Here is a 14,910-nt window from a genome sequence, read left to right on the forward strand (position 1 = left end):
GTGGAGCTGGTGTCACACGGCAGCGACCAGTCCTTATATCTGGCGACCTCAGGCCCACCTGTGCTATTCTCCTTATTCCTACATTTGGGGCTCCCAGCCAGAGTCAACCCGCCTGCTTCTTCACCCATTCAATCCAGGGTGCTTCAAAATAAAACCTTTCTCCTCAACCGGCCCTATTCCCTTAGGGGACCACCTGAGTCTTGCCTTACCTTTCACCTCATATTCATTAATGCCTTTCGAGCTCTTCTTCCTCAAGAAATCTTAGACAGTGCTTTTCAAACGTTGATGTGCCTACACACTATCTGGGGAACTTGTTAAATTGCAGGTTCTGAATTAGGGGGTCTAAGGTGGGCCCTGCAATTCTGCATTTCTAACAAGCTCTTGGCTGCTGCTGCTGCTGGTCCATGGACCACAGTTTGCATAGTATGATTCTAGAATAACCTCATCCCATTCTCTTCACCCTTTGGTCTGTGCCCCTTTAGTTTGTCATATATTTTGTACATATAACTGGTATAACCTGCTCCACTGGGTGTACCCGTGGAAAACTTGTCTTCCTCTTCCTAATAAAAGATGTAGGTCCCCGTTGTGATTCAGGCTTGCTCATCCAGCTCCCTGCACAGGCTGGGCTACCACAGCTCTTCAGGGAAGGAGAATCCCACTCTCCGTCCTCACTTTGGCTCCCTCTTCAGTTTGCTCTCTAACACCCGGCCATTGTGCCCCAGACTACAAGGACCATGCCAGGACAGCCAGGAGGGGAGGTAATTTCATCATTAGCCACAGACTTGTGTCAAAACAGTCCTCTCCGTTTTGTGTTGCGTCTCAGATCACTAACTTAGACTTTTTTTACTCAAGGTTTATTTCTAGGTTCTGTACTCTAGTAACCTTAGTCCACTGCAACTAAGGCTAAATACTGATTCTTGGAACCCTTATATTCCTATTGAAAATTAATCCACCTTTTCTCCCTCCCTTTTCCCTGTTGCATTTCAGGGATTTCTGGGAAAGGCAGATAGTCTAGAATGAGTCGCAAAAGATTTGATTACATCCTAATCCCTGGACAAAGATTGCTAATTTGTATTATGTGTGCCTTAACTGAGAGGTCCACTCCAATGACCCTTCAAAGATTAGCTTCTCTCAATTAAAAGAAACTGTACTGTGCTACAATGTATTGCTTTGTAATGTCTCTTACTCTTTTGTGTGTGTATGTTTCAGTTCCAACTGAACTGAAGAGGCAAGGACCTTGCCTCTATTTCTTTTGTGTTTTATCTCCTTCTTCATTCATTCATTCAACAAATATTTATTGAGCACCTGCTATGTTCCAGGCAGGATGTTAGGAACTGGGGATACATAGATGAATGAGACAGAGACAGTCCCTGCTCTCATGGAACTGATAGTTTGGCCATGGAGAATAAGTAATTGCAGTGGTATGAAGAAGCGTGAGATGCTATGAGAGTGAATGAAGGATGAGGGAATATCCTTTGAGGATGAGACATTTTTGCTGCCATCTAAAGAATGAGTTAGAACTGAACCTCTGAGAACACACCAATAAACCCCATACTGAGAAACGCTGAATTAAATGGTCAACTTTGTCTCCTTAGGTAACCCCTTGTCACCATTTGTGACTATATATAAAAACATAGGCACCAACCCCCTAAAAACAGTAATCCAGGGACTTCCCTGGTGATTAAGACCCCATGCTTTCAATGCAGGGGGTGCGGGTTTGATCCCTAGCTGAGGAACTAAGATCCCACATCACTGTGTGGTGCTAAGCATGCCATTAGGTGTGGGGGGAAAGGGCGGGGGGAAGACCGTAATCCAAATCATCTAGAATGGAAATATTTTTATTTTTAAAAAGATGACCCAGGGACTTCCCTTGTGGTCCAGTGGCTACTAAGACTCCACGCTCCCAATGCAGGGGGCCCGGGTTTGATCTTTGGTCAGGGAAGTAGATCCCACATGCCGCAACTAAAGACTCCACATGCCGCAACTAAAGACTCCACATGCCGCAACTAAAAGATCCCACACGTTGCAACAAAGATCCTGAGTGCCACAACTAAGACCCGGCACGGCCAAATAAATAAATACATAAATAAATAAAACAAAACAAACAAACAATAAAAAGATGACCCATTAAAACGAAAACACAAAAGTTAAGTTTTATAAGAGGACTGATAAGTCCCCAGAGATGACATTCATGGATCTGTAGATTCCCCCGGGTCTCAGCTTGAGAAACACAGGTCTAGGAAGGGGCCAAGGTGTGAAAATTCAGGAATGGGAAATAGCATAGGCTGTACTCCCAAGGTGTTAACTGCATGAATGTTGACTGGCTCACACTGCTTGCTCTCTCCCAGTTCCCTGCCCCTGAGTCCTAGTATTCTACAGCTCAGTTCTCTGGAGATAGTCACCAAGGAATCAAAAAAAAAAAAAAAAAAAAAAAAGAGAAGGGAAATAAGCCTGGAGGATTATATCCCCAGGCCTGTCTAGAGAACATGGGATCTCAGAGGATCTGGCCACATTCTGCTGCTCTCCTTGCCCTACCCCATAAAGGCATTGTTTTGCCTTCATTAAAGATCTAATCTGGGGGGGAAAAAAAAAGATCTAATCTGGGGACTTCCCTGGCAGTCCAGGGGTTAAGACTCCATGCTCCCAATGCAGGGGGCACAGGTTCGATCCCTGTTCAGGGAACTAAGATCCCACATGCATGCCGGTGCAGCCGAAAGAAAGAAAGGAAGAAGGGAAGGAAGGAAGGAAGATCTAATCTGATGGCAGAGCCCAAGGAGAGGTTCAGGAGCTGGTGCAAGGTAATTTGTGAGCTGGTGGTTGTTCCATGTTGTCTCAGCACACACACAGCATATGACACTTGCCCTCTAAATGGGTGAAGTAACATTCTGTAAGCAGATAGAGTGGGAGGGGATCCCCAGAAGAAAATAACCAGATAATAGCTTTTTAAAAAAATTTATTTATTTCTGGCTGCATCTCATCTTCGTTGCTGCGCAAGGGCTTCCTCCAGTTGTGGCGAGCGGGGGCCACTCTTCATAGTGGTGCGCGAGATTTTCCCATTGTGGTGACTTCTCCTGCTGCGGAGCACAGGCTCTAGGCACGCGGGCTTCAGCAGCTGTGGCGCATGGGCTCAGCAGTTGTGGCTTGCAGGCTCTAGAGCGCAGGCTCAGTAGTTGTGGCACACGGGCCCAGCTGCTCCACCGCATGTGGGATCCTCCCGGACCAGGGATCAAACCCGTGTCCCCTGCATTGGCAGGCAGACTCTCAACCACTGCACCACCAGGGAAGTCCCCGATAATAGCTTTTTAATGTAAGAGAAGCCATTTTAGGCCTAAGCCGTTTTGTGATCTAAGCCTTGCCACAATGCTTGCCCTTGAACAGGTCTCAGTATTAGTGATCTTAAGAAGTAACAGTACTTGGACTTCCCTAGTGGCACAGTGGTTAAGAATCCACCTGCAATGCAGGGGACCCGGGTTCCAGCCCTGGTCCGGGAAGATCCCACATGCCGCGGAGCAACGAGGTCCGTGCACCACAACTACTGAGCCTGCGCTCTGGAGCCTGCGAGCCACAACTACTGAAGCCCGCGTGCCTAGAGCCCGTGCTCTGCAACAAGAGAAGTCACCACAAGGAGAAGCCCATGCACCGCAATGAAGAGTAGCCCCTGTTCGCCGCAACTACAGAAAGCCTGAGCGCAGCAACAAAGACCCAACGCAGCCATAAATGAATGAATGAATGAATGAATGAATGAATGAAAAAAAGAAGTAACAATAGCAAAGCTAATAAATCAGTTGTAAAGACTCCCAGTTCTGTTTCAATGATAAGAATTATCCAGAAGCACTTTCTTGAGCCGTTTTGCAGAATTTAACACCCCTCATAAGCCCTCAACCACCGGATCAACTAGAACCTGAAGGATGCTGATGTTTCTGACCCTAATGACTTCAAACTAAAGCTTGGACTCTGTCAGTCTTTGCCCCAGTTCTGTGCTCTTCTGCTCAAGCCCCTTCAAGAATATGCATACTATGCCCAAGCCCCTTCATGAGTATGCACCCTTAGCTGAAAACTTCCACAGTTTTGCTGTTTGAGAAGACACTGCTTTGGGAAAGATCCCTGGTGTTCTCCTTACTTGCTGTAAGTAATAAATCCTTCCTTCTACCAATCCTTGGCTTGGTTGTGTCTTTTGGCTCAACACACCAAGAGGTGAACCCAATTTGGGGGTAATAATTCTTTTCTTATCTATTCAGTAACCCTTACTGAGTACTCAGGATTAGTCAGTGAGACATGGAAATAAATACAGAACTCCCCATCAGTAGGCTAACAAAGGAAAGAGTTATAGTTAACGAAACTCCAGATGCAAGGGCAAAAGTGATAAGTGGAAGGGAAGCTATTTCCAACTGGAGGTGATCTGAAAAGGACTCCAAAGGGTTGAGCCTTGGAGGATGGCCATAATTTTGACATGTAGAGACTGAAGGGATTTATTGCAGGTGGAGGAAGCAGCACAAAGCAGGAGATATAAGGAAAGGAAAGCCACTTTACACCCATGTTATTCATCTCTGGCTTGTCAATTTCAGCTTCTCCTATACCCATTCCTGCTGCCCTGTCACCAGGCATCAAGCTGGTTGGAAGTTTTTACACCCTCACATTCCCCTGAATTCCATACTCACCACATGGAACCATATGCTGCACTTATTTTCTGCCATTTATCATCAGCATAAGAGATAAAAATTCTAGCTTTCCAAAGGCTAAATAAATTTCCCCTTCTGTTTAGCTTTGGTGGTTTCTGTGGTTTTTAGTTCTGCTGGGATTTCTGTCAAAATAGTTCCTCTCCCCTCTCTGTTCGCAAACCATTTTGCTTGTGCTTCCCTTATAGGCAGGGTTTTCACGCAGGATGAGGTAGTGAAAGGCAGCCTTTTCCACAGTGAAATGTTTAATTATAAGAGCTGATCTTTACCAACCCCTGACCACGCATTATGACCACAATACCAGACATTTCTTTAAGTGTCTTATGTATATTACCTCATTTCTCTTCACACAACTCCATGAGCTACTTATTCAGTCATTCAGCAAATCTTTACTGAGGGCCTCCTCTGTGCCAAGCACTGTGCTAGTTTCTGGGAATAAGGCAGTGGAAAAAAGCCCTGGATCTCCTGCAGCTTATATTCTAGTGCAGATAACAGGTAATAAAAACCAACCAATAAAATATAATGTCGGGCTTCCCTGGTGGCGCAGTGCTTGAGAGTCTGCCTGCCGATGCAGGGGACACGGGTTCGTGCCTCGGTCCAGGAAGATCCCACATGCCGTGGAGCAGCTGGGCCCGTGAGCCATGGTTGCTGAGCCTGCGCGTCCGGAGCCTGTGCTCCGCAATGGGAGAGGCCACAACAGTGAAAGGCCCGCGTACCGCAAAAAAAAAAAAATATATATATATATATATATAATGTCAATTTTGTACAAGGTGGTATTAGATAAATAAGTACACCAGAAAGGAAAAAGTAAAGTAACAAGTGCTATGAACACAATGAAGCAGGGTAAGGGAATGGACAGAAAACACCCCCAGGTGGGCATGGTGCTGTTTTTAATCATATGACAAGGGAAAGTCTCCTTGTGGAGGTGATATTTGTGCAAAGACATAAATGATGTAAGGGAGCAGGTATGCAGATATCTGAAGGAAGAGTGTCCAGGGTGAGAAAAACACAAGTGCAGAGGCCCTGAGGCAGGAAGGAATCAGATTTTTATGCTAAATAATAGCAGCTAGAAGAACAGCAAGGGGGCCAGAGTGGGTGAATCAGAGTAAGCAAGGGAAAGAGTAGGAGGGGATGAAGTCAGAGAGGTGGGGAGAAGCAAGGGCAGGGAGGCCTCACGAGCCAAGGTGAGGGTTTTGTTCTAAGTGTGATCGGGAGCCATCAGAGGGTTTGAGCAAGGTGAGTGATACCATCTGGTAAGTTAAGAGATTACTCTGGTTTCTTCATGAAGGAAGGACTGTATAAGGCAAAAACCCAATTAATCAGAAAATCCAATTAAGGGGCTAGCCAAGGGACAATGGTAGCACAGGAGCTTGGATTAGGGTAGAGGAGAGGGCCAAGGGCAGAGTCCTGAGGCCCTCTAATATTTAGGAGCCTGAAAGAGTCAATGAAAACTGAGAAGTAGCAGCAAATAAGGAACTAGGGAATACTTTCTTAAGCTGGATCCAGAAAGAGTTAGAAGTGAAGAAAGCATTTCAAGGAGGAGGGAGTGATCAACTGTGTCAAATGTTGCTAATGGTTCTAGACCAGAGTTTCTCAACCCCGGCACGTATATATTCCAAAGTAATTAAATGAATATCTGGCAGCTTAAGAAATAAAATCCTTCTGCTATTGTTGACGCGCTCCCTGTGTATCCCTCTCCACTCAGAATTCTCCTGGGGGAGGGGCGGGTGGGAGAGGGATGGATTAGAATTTGGGGTTAGCAGATGCAAACTATTATATATAGAATGGATAAACAACAAGATCCTACTGTATAGCACAGGGAACTATATTCAATATTCTATGATAAACCATAATGGATAAGAATATTTTTAAAAGAATGTATATATATATATGTATAACTGAATCATTTTGCTGTACAGCAGAAATTAACACAAAATCAACTATATTTCAATTAAAAAATTGAAAAACAAAAGAATTCTCCTCCTGTCATGAGGTAACCACTATTGTGAACATTGTGCTTTTGCTACATAGGTGAGTAGCAAAAGAGTTTTTGGGACTTCCCTGGTGGTCCAGTGGCTAAGACTCCGCGCTCCCAATGCAGGGGCCCTGGGTTCAGTCCCTGGTCAGGGAACTAGGTCCTGCATGCCTCAAAGAAGATCTCGCACGTGGCAACTAAGACCCGTCACAGCCAAATACATATATATATATATATTTTTTTTTTAAAGAGTTTTTTTCCCTTCTTCTCAAAGATGAGCTGTATTATTGCAGCATGTTTATATGGTGATGGGAATGTTTCAGTAATGAGGGGAAATCTGATTATGTGGGAGAGATAGGGGATAATTTCAAGAGTCCCATCTCTGTGCAGGTGAGAAGGGATAGGATCCCAGCACACAGATGGGGTGGGGACAGTGAACAGGTCAGCTTCTCTGCAGTAACAAGGGGAAGGCATTGAATTCAATAGAGATGCAGGTGGCCTGGTAGATTTGGGGGTGGGACCATGAGGAAGTTCTTTTCTGAGAGTTTCTATTTTCTAACTGAGATAAGAAGAAAGGTTGTCATCTTATGAAATTGTGGTCTCAGATTTGGGGAATGTGGGAAAATGCAGGCTTGCAGGCCACACTGCAGGCTGAAAGGAAGCGAGACCAGTCAGTATGACTGTGTGTTTTTTCCCCAGATACATTCAGCTCTTGGGTTCAGGTGTGGTACAGGCAGAGTTGGATTTAACCAGGGATAAAATGTGTTGAAGGGAGAGGGACCAAGAATACAGTGCAAGGCCTGAGAGGCAATTACAGTGTTGAACCTTGGGATCTGCAGTAGGTATTGAGGTAAGTAAAAAATGAGGGTATCTAGCCCCAAAGAAGAGTGAGAGAGTCAATGAATGGGAGGTCCAGGTGGGGTTGAAGAATTTTTGGAACAGGGGTACTGAGTGAAGGAGGAGGGGTGACATGAAAAGACTGAAGAAATTTTGGAAGGGAGGCAATTATTTGTGGTAACCAAGTCAAAGATGTGACACAGGGAGACAGTGGCTGGGGAGGGGGGAAACATCATTGGAGGCGAGGAAGAGAAGGAACTGACGAGGGTGCTGTATGGTTATCTACATGGATATTGAAACCACCAAAAATAATGAAATGGCAGAGGTAGATGGTAGAGAGTAGATGGCAGAGAGAATGGCAGTAAGCTAGATACTGAATCTTCAATGAGGATTCAACAGGAGAGTGATGATCCAGAATCGAATCATGGGGAAATCAGAGCTCCCAACAGCTGTTAGAGGGTCCAAAGACTCTCCTCCTGGAGGGTAGAATCTCTGTTGATAGGAGGACAAGAGCCACGGGCATCCTTGCTCTTGGAGGGAGTTGAGGTAAGGTAGGAGGAGAAATGAATTGGGATACGCCTCCCGAGGGAGGATCTGAGTGAGGTGATGAGATCTTGGAGAAGTCATTTTCATTCACTTCTTTCTCTGCTTAATTCCTTTCCATTCAATTGAGTTCAAAGATTGGTAGAAGAGGTTTTATCTGTGAGGGTCTGAACACCAGAGATAAGCCAGATTTGGCTCCTGCCTTCAAGTAGCTGACAAGGTAAGGTGAGGACATCAAGATCTCAGTGGGAAGAGATGGGAAAAAATCCAGATAAAGTGAACAATGGATATGTTTTAGACCCAGATACTTTCTCCTAAAGAAATTTGCTCTGGTTGAAGCCCCACCTTTCGGCCTCTCCTCTCTGCGGTGGTCCCCAAAGTGCCTCTAAGCTTGTGATTCCCAACCTTGGCTGGGATCCTGACCTTTGGAATCACCTGGGGATGTCTTTAAAAATATTGACGCCTGAGTCCCAAGAGATTGTGATTTAATTGGTTTAGGATGCGACCTGGGGTTTGGGATTTTTAAAATGCTCCCCAGATGACTATAATGTACAGCCAGAGGTAAAAATCATGGCTCCAAGGAATGCCTGGAGCTATGTTTAGAAACCCACTGCTTTAGTCCAACCCATAATAGAGAGAGATTCCTTCTTGCTGGAGTGAAGGGGTCAATTGATCTGAGCCTTGAAGGATAGGTACATTTTAGCCAAGTGAAGAAGCAGATGTGAAGGGAAGGAGAATATCATGAGCAAAAGCTTAGATGTGGTCTGAAACACATGACAAGCAGCAAACAATTTGGTTTGTAACAGGCAGAGATTGGAGTAAGAGGTCTTAGATTTGAAGAACAGCTGGATAAAGACCTGAAGTGGGAATGGTGAATAATACAGTTTGGTTCCAGAGAAAGCTGGATGATTTCAAATTATGGAAGAGGTTGAAGGCCAGATTAAAATTTTGTAAACAGGTGAGTAAACAATAGGGAGTCTTGAAGGGCTTTTGAGAGGTGTGTTAAGGGGTTGTGGGAAGTGTGTTTAGGGAGGACAACCTGACAGCAGTGTCAAGGGAGACTTGGGGTCGGGAGAGGTAGGAAAGAGGGCGACCTGTTAGGGGAGCTGTTGCAATAATCCTAGATGAGGTCATTTTTCCAGCAAGAGTTGGGAAAAAGTTACAGATTCAAAAGACATTGTGATGGCAGAATTGACTGGGCTTGACCGCTCAGCAAAAGTAAAGGCAGGAAGGAGGTGGAAGGGGCGTCACGTTTTCAGATAAGGGTGCCCAGGAAATGGTGCTGTCTACAAAGGTAGGGAAGCAGGTTTTCAGTGGCATTTCATCTGTTTGGTTTGGAACCTGCTGAGTTTAGAGAACCAGCAGCATTGTCCAACCATCCGTGTTCCACAGGCACCAGAAGAATGTCTGCCTATAAATACATAGGTTGGAGAATGTCTTAGTCAACTTGGGCTGCTGTAACAGAATACCATAAACTGGCTGTCTTATAAACAACAGAAATCGATTTCTCACAGTCCTGGAGGCTGGGAATTCCAAGATTAAGGTGCTGGCAGATTCAGTGTCTGGTGAGAGCTCCTTCTGGTTCATAGACAACCTTCTTCTAGCTATGTCCTCACGTGGTGGAAGGAGCAAGAGAGCTCTCTGGAGTCTCTTTTATAAGGGTGCTAATACCATCCATGAGGGCCTACCTTCAAGACCTAATCATCTCCCAAATGCCCCATCATCACATTGGGGATTAGGCTTCAACAGATGAATTTTGGGAAAACACAAACATTCAGTCTGTAGCAAAGAAGCATCTGGTTACAAATGACGTCTGAGTTTGGAGTGGATGAGATTTTTTCAAGGGAAATTCTCAGAGAAGCAAAAAGAAATACAGATATAGATACTTAGGGCACAGGAGGTGAAAAAACAGGCCAGGAGAGAGGAGGAGGGATGACTTGAGGTGTGCGTATAGGTAGAGGGGGAGGAGATAACATGTCCCTGAACCTGGGAAAGTGGGGAATCCAGAGTCAAGGGACAAACATGGGAGGGTTCAGAGAGGCAGTGTACTGTGAAAATGCCATTGGTTTTGGCTCCTGGTAACTTTTGGTCATTGTGTACCGTTTGAAAGAACAATTTCAGTAGAGTTGGGAATGGAAGCGTATTTCAAAGGGTTAAGAAGCAGTGGGTATGAAAGAAAGATATTTCTGACAACAATACACCCTATTCAACAGGGGAAAAGTGAGTAGGTAGTGAGGAAGTGCAAGCTGCAGATGTCAGTTCTTTTTTCACGAAATTGGGTAAGGAAGGCACATGAAACCTGAAACATCCAAAGGAGAACCCATGATTTCCATACTCCATCCCATCCTCATCCCATGTCTCCTATCACAGTGCATGGCTTTCCTTCTTGATTATAAACTTCATGAGCTTCAGTGTTCACACCTGCTGTCTCGGACGATGTCTCAGCAGTATCCTGCATGGAATGCAGGATAGGACCCTGTCCTGCAGGTGTACAACTGAAGATGCCAAGTCCACCGCTTGTGCCTCCTCCCCCTCCCCAAGAGGTCTCCTGGTTGACCTCAGGATAGGAGAGAGCAACTAGCTCCAGGAAGACTTGAGAGGCTATGGACTTCCTCCCTGGCACTCAGCTTTGGTCAGAATGTTTGTGTGCCCTCCCCTCTCCCCCAGTACATATATTGAAATTCTAATGTGCAATACAATGGTATTAGGAGGTGAGGCCTTTGGGAGGTACTTAGGTCATGAGAGTAGAGCCCTCATGAGTGGGATTAGTGCTCTTATAAAAGAGACCCCACAGAGCTCCCTAGCCCTTTCGGCCAAGTGAGGATACAGTGAGAGGTCTACAACCTGGAAGAGGGCCTGCGCCTGATTGTGCTGGCACCCTGATCTCAGACTTGCAGTAAACTTCTGTTCTTTATAAGCCATCCAGTGATGGTATTTTTGTTATAGCAGCCCGACTCCCACAGCTCTTTGCTCCCTTTGCCTTCCCTACACTGGTACAACACACCAAGTAGGGCTAATCCAAGTTGTCTGCCACCCTTCAGCCTGCAAGCAGGAACAGCTGTGGGCAGCTGGCATCTTTTCCCTGCCCCATGCCACCCTATCCCTGGCCAACTTCTTCAGAATGGTCTGCCTTCTTTCCTCCTGACTTCCTGGAGTTCTGGGGATAGATCCCTGGGTCTGCTTGTAAATCTTCCCTCCTCTCCAAAGTCTTAAGCCCAGTCTGGTAGGGAGTGGAAAAGGTATGCTGGGTAAAGAAATCCCTACCAAGGATGGATCTCAAGGTCTTCCCCAGTAGGATTCCCAGGGAGGCCCCTTACCCCATATTTGTGTTTGTCTCTCTGGTGTCCTGGGAATCTGTCTCCTCTCACTTTTGTCTGTCAGTTTTCTTCTCCCACTTTCCCCACGCCCCCAGAAGGGGAGATGAGGGGAGGTGAAAGGGGAAACCAAAAAAGCAGGGTCTTTGCAAGGCTGCAGTCTTCGGAGTTGCATGTGATAAATCCACTTAATCTATTTAATATTGTCTTTCAGAAATTCACACACACACTCACACACAGATCAGAACAAGGTGAGGACTACCGAGGGGACAGGGAGGGACCGGCTCCCTCCGGACACCGGAAGGTTTGTACCCTAGGTTCCCTTCTGCCCGACCGCCCAGGAGTTGGGATAGGAGGAAGGGAGTATTTACAGAGAACGGGGACGTAATCTTCATCCCAGGGTGAAGGTTCTGAAACCGGTAACCTCCCAAATCTCATTCCAAAAAAATCAAAAGTAGACAGAGGTTCCGGGATTAGCAAGAAAGGAGGCGGGGATGAAGTGGAGGAGAAACGGAACTGTACTCGCAAAAATGGGAGTGAGCGTGGGGGCGTGGCTACCCTGGGGCTCGGCTCTCGCGCCGGGCAAAGGGGAGGAGTCTGTCAGTAAGGGGGCGAGGCCTGGCGCCACAAACCCAATCACCGGACTGAATCACCCCGCGGGGAAGAAAAGAAGGCGGAGCCTGCCGACCTGGAGGCGGGGCTTTATCAGAGCCGGGGCGGAGCCTATACAGGAGGCGGGGCTTTAGGGACAAGTTTCCAGGCTGGGGAGCAGTGACCGAGGGAGCTCGGCCAGGGGCGCTGTATTTAGAGGGGGTGGGGGCCTGGAGCGACTGAGGGGCCCGGCATCTGGCCGGAATCCCAGGAAGCGGCGTCCCTGTTAGTGTGGGTTTTGGCGGGGTTCCTGAGGAACTGGATTCGGAGCGTGGCCGCAAGGCGAGAGTTTCCGTAGAGGCCTAGTTTAGGATGTAACCAAGTCCGGTGGCCCCAGAAGCGGGTGTGCAGGGGGCCCGCTGGATCCGCGGCTTGACGGCAAAACGCGCTTGGGAGGTCGAGGGGCGCAGAGTGGGGCCGGGCCGTAGGCGTCCTTACGGATCCCAATAGTTCTCGTGGTGCTGTGCAGCAATGATGATGACTACGGTGAGGATGGTACAGAGCACCATGGCTGCTATGCCCACGGCCAGGGAGATGAAGGAGAAGTTCCGGGCCTCGCGTGAAGCGATCTCGGCTGACACCATGTCTCCGCGGGCCAAGGCCGTGCGCACCTGCGGGGGAGGGTGGGGGAGAGCAGGTCAGAGAGCTGCTACCTCGGCCGCACGCCTCAGCCTCCCTCTAAGGTGCTCCCCAAAACGTCCAGCACTCCCTGGGACTAAGGAAGACCTCGCGAGCCCTACTCTCCATACTCCGCCTCCATTCCCTCCCCCCTCCCCCGCCTCCACGCACCTGCACTGCCTTGAAGATGGCAATGATGCCCGTAGGCCAGAAGCAGCAGATGGTGGTCAGCACCGCGATGGGCATGTAGTCATGGGGCGGGCGCCTCGGCTCCAGCAGGGCCAGCCCTGGGCCTTGGGGCGGCGGGGGAAGCGTGGAGGTTACTCCCGTTCCCCCCGGGGTCCCGCCGGCATAGGGCTGTGGAAGGAAGGTTGTGGGGAGAGGACGGCACTCTTACCCTCCTTGAGCCCACCAGCTTTCCACGTCTGGCAGAGAAAGAGGGTTGTTTCCTTCTTTCAAACCTCCTCTGGACTTTTAGGCTGTTTCCCCTGCCAGGCCTTGATCTTTGACTGCAGCTGACCACCAGACCACTCCCTCCCCGCCCCGCCCCATCCCCAGGCTTTTCCTTAGTCTCTCCTCTCCCTTGGCCCCAGAACGCCGCCTGGTCCCCTGGCCCTGTTTCTCTATCCCACCAGCCCCCAGTGTATCCCCAATTCCAGGTCCTGTTCCATCCCCCCCTCCCCCCAGGCCCCTGTCCGCCCCGTACTCACCGCGCCCACCGGGTAGACTGGCACGTAGGCAGTGCAAGGCTGCAGCTGTAAGGGGTAACCGGGGGCTACGTAGCCCCCCAGTGGCAGCGTGCCTACCGCTCCAGTGTGCGTGGGCACCACGAAGCCCGGGGCCTGGGCAGTGTGAGCGGGCGGCGGCGGGGGCGGGGCGGCGGCGGCGGGCGGCGGCGGGGGTAGTGGGCCCTCGAAGCGAGTCTCCTGCAGGTAAGGGTCGGGTGGCATGCGGGGCAAGGTAGCGCAGCCGGGTGGGGGTACCCCAGCGGCCGGGCCGGGCGGGACGTGATGCGGAGGCCTCGGCAAGGTGGCGGAGGATGAGGGACCGCGCTGAGCGGCGGCCCCGGAAGCCAGGCCCCCAGCCCCTAAGCGCGGGAGGGTGGCAGTGCCAGACTGGTGGTAGTGGTGGTGGTGGTGATGGTGCGAGGAAGGGGCTGTCTGTGGGGGCGGGGCGGGAGGTTCGGCCGGGGGCTGGGGGGCATTGTAGGGTGGTGGAGAGGTGTGAGGGACTGAGTCGGGGAGGCCTGGGGGCGGTGAGCAGAGGTGTGGGGAGAGATAAGACAGATGAGATAAGGAGGGGCAGGGGGAGACACAGAGGGTCAGGGATGGAGGAAGGTAACGGGAGAGACAGAGAGGAGATGGGTGAGAAGCCATCTCTCATTCTTGGGGCAGCAGAGAGGTTGTATCTAGGCCATCAGCTCCCCCCACCCCGGCCCCGCTTTTCAATCTAGTTTTGAGGTCATAACTCTCTTCCGCTCCTCTCCCTTCTTCAGCAATGGGCACACAGCTTTAACCTGCAGATCCAAACTCATATGCTCCTTGGCTTATGGCTGCCTTTGGGCTAGCCTATGCGAGCTACTCCTGTGTGTGCACGTGTGTAGACATGCAACACTCTGTTAACATGTGCTCAGTTCAACAGTTGTATAAACACATGTAGGATAACATGTTCCTCTCTGCCATTCCTTCAGTGGGGAGGGGGTGCCCTAGTCTCTTTGGGAGTCTCAGTACCACTTTTAGGACAGATTAAAGAAGGGTCCTCTGGATTTTACTCCCCTGGCAACCCCCATCTGATCATCTCTCCATATTTCCCCATTGGATGTCTCCATGCGAGCCAGTGTCATCTGTCCATCTGTCACTTGCAATGATGCTATCCATGCAGTACCTGGCTGATGCTAAGTCACTCTTGTACTTCCCTCACCCTCTCAACCTGCCCCCCTAACCCATGTTGTTGACAAGGGACTGAGGCTGAGACTGGCAGGAGGAAAGGAAGAGAAGGGAGGGATATAAAAAGAGGAGGGGGTTTGGGGGTCGGTGTGTGGAGAGCTGGATACAAGGGGAATGAAACAGAACCAACCGCTAGGGAGGGGTAAGGGAGGGGGTGGGGGGGAAGAGTCAGGAGACACTGGAGAGGGCTGGAGGTTTTGTTGTTGTTTTCTACCTGACTTTTCGGATGACATGCCTGCTGTCTCGCTGGGACAGGATCCGTGCAACCGGAGTCTGGAGTCAGGGTCCCTGGCTAGCACCGGAGTCTGGGTGCGCAGATTGCGCAGCCGGCAGCAGCGCAGAGATGGAGA

General features: G+C 49.2%; 1 protein-coding gene across 1 annotated transcript; it reads right to left on the reverse strand.

Moving 5' to 3' along the window:
• Positions 1 to 12,430: 12,430 nt before the first annotated feature.
• PRRT1 (proline rich transmembrane protein 1) lies at positions 12,431 to 14,793 on the reverse strand. Its single transcript, XM_060110872.1, has 4 exons — positions 14,775 to 14,793; positions 13,325 to 13,860; positions 12,786 to 12,971; positions 12,431 to 12,607 (listed from the first exon to the last, which is right to left on the reverse strand). The coding sequence occupies exons 1-4, from the start codon at positions 14,791 to 14,793 to the stop codon at positions 12,431 to 12,433; spliced, it is 918 nt and encodes a 305-aa protein (XP_059966855.1).
• Positions 14,794 to 14,910: the final 117 nt, after the last annotated feature.

Source organism: Mesoplodon densirostris, chromosome 10, assembly GCF_025265405.1.
Source record: "Mesoplodon densirostris isolate mMesDen1 chromosome 10, mMesDen1 primary haplotype, whole genome shotgun sequence".
Lineage (NCBI taxonomy): Eukaryota > Metazoa > Chordata > Mammalia > Artiodactyla > Ziphiidae > Mesoplodon > Mesoplodon densirostris.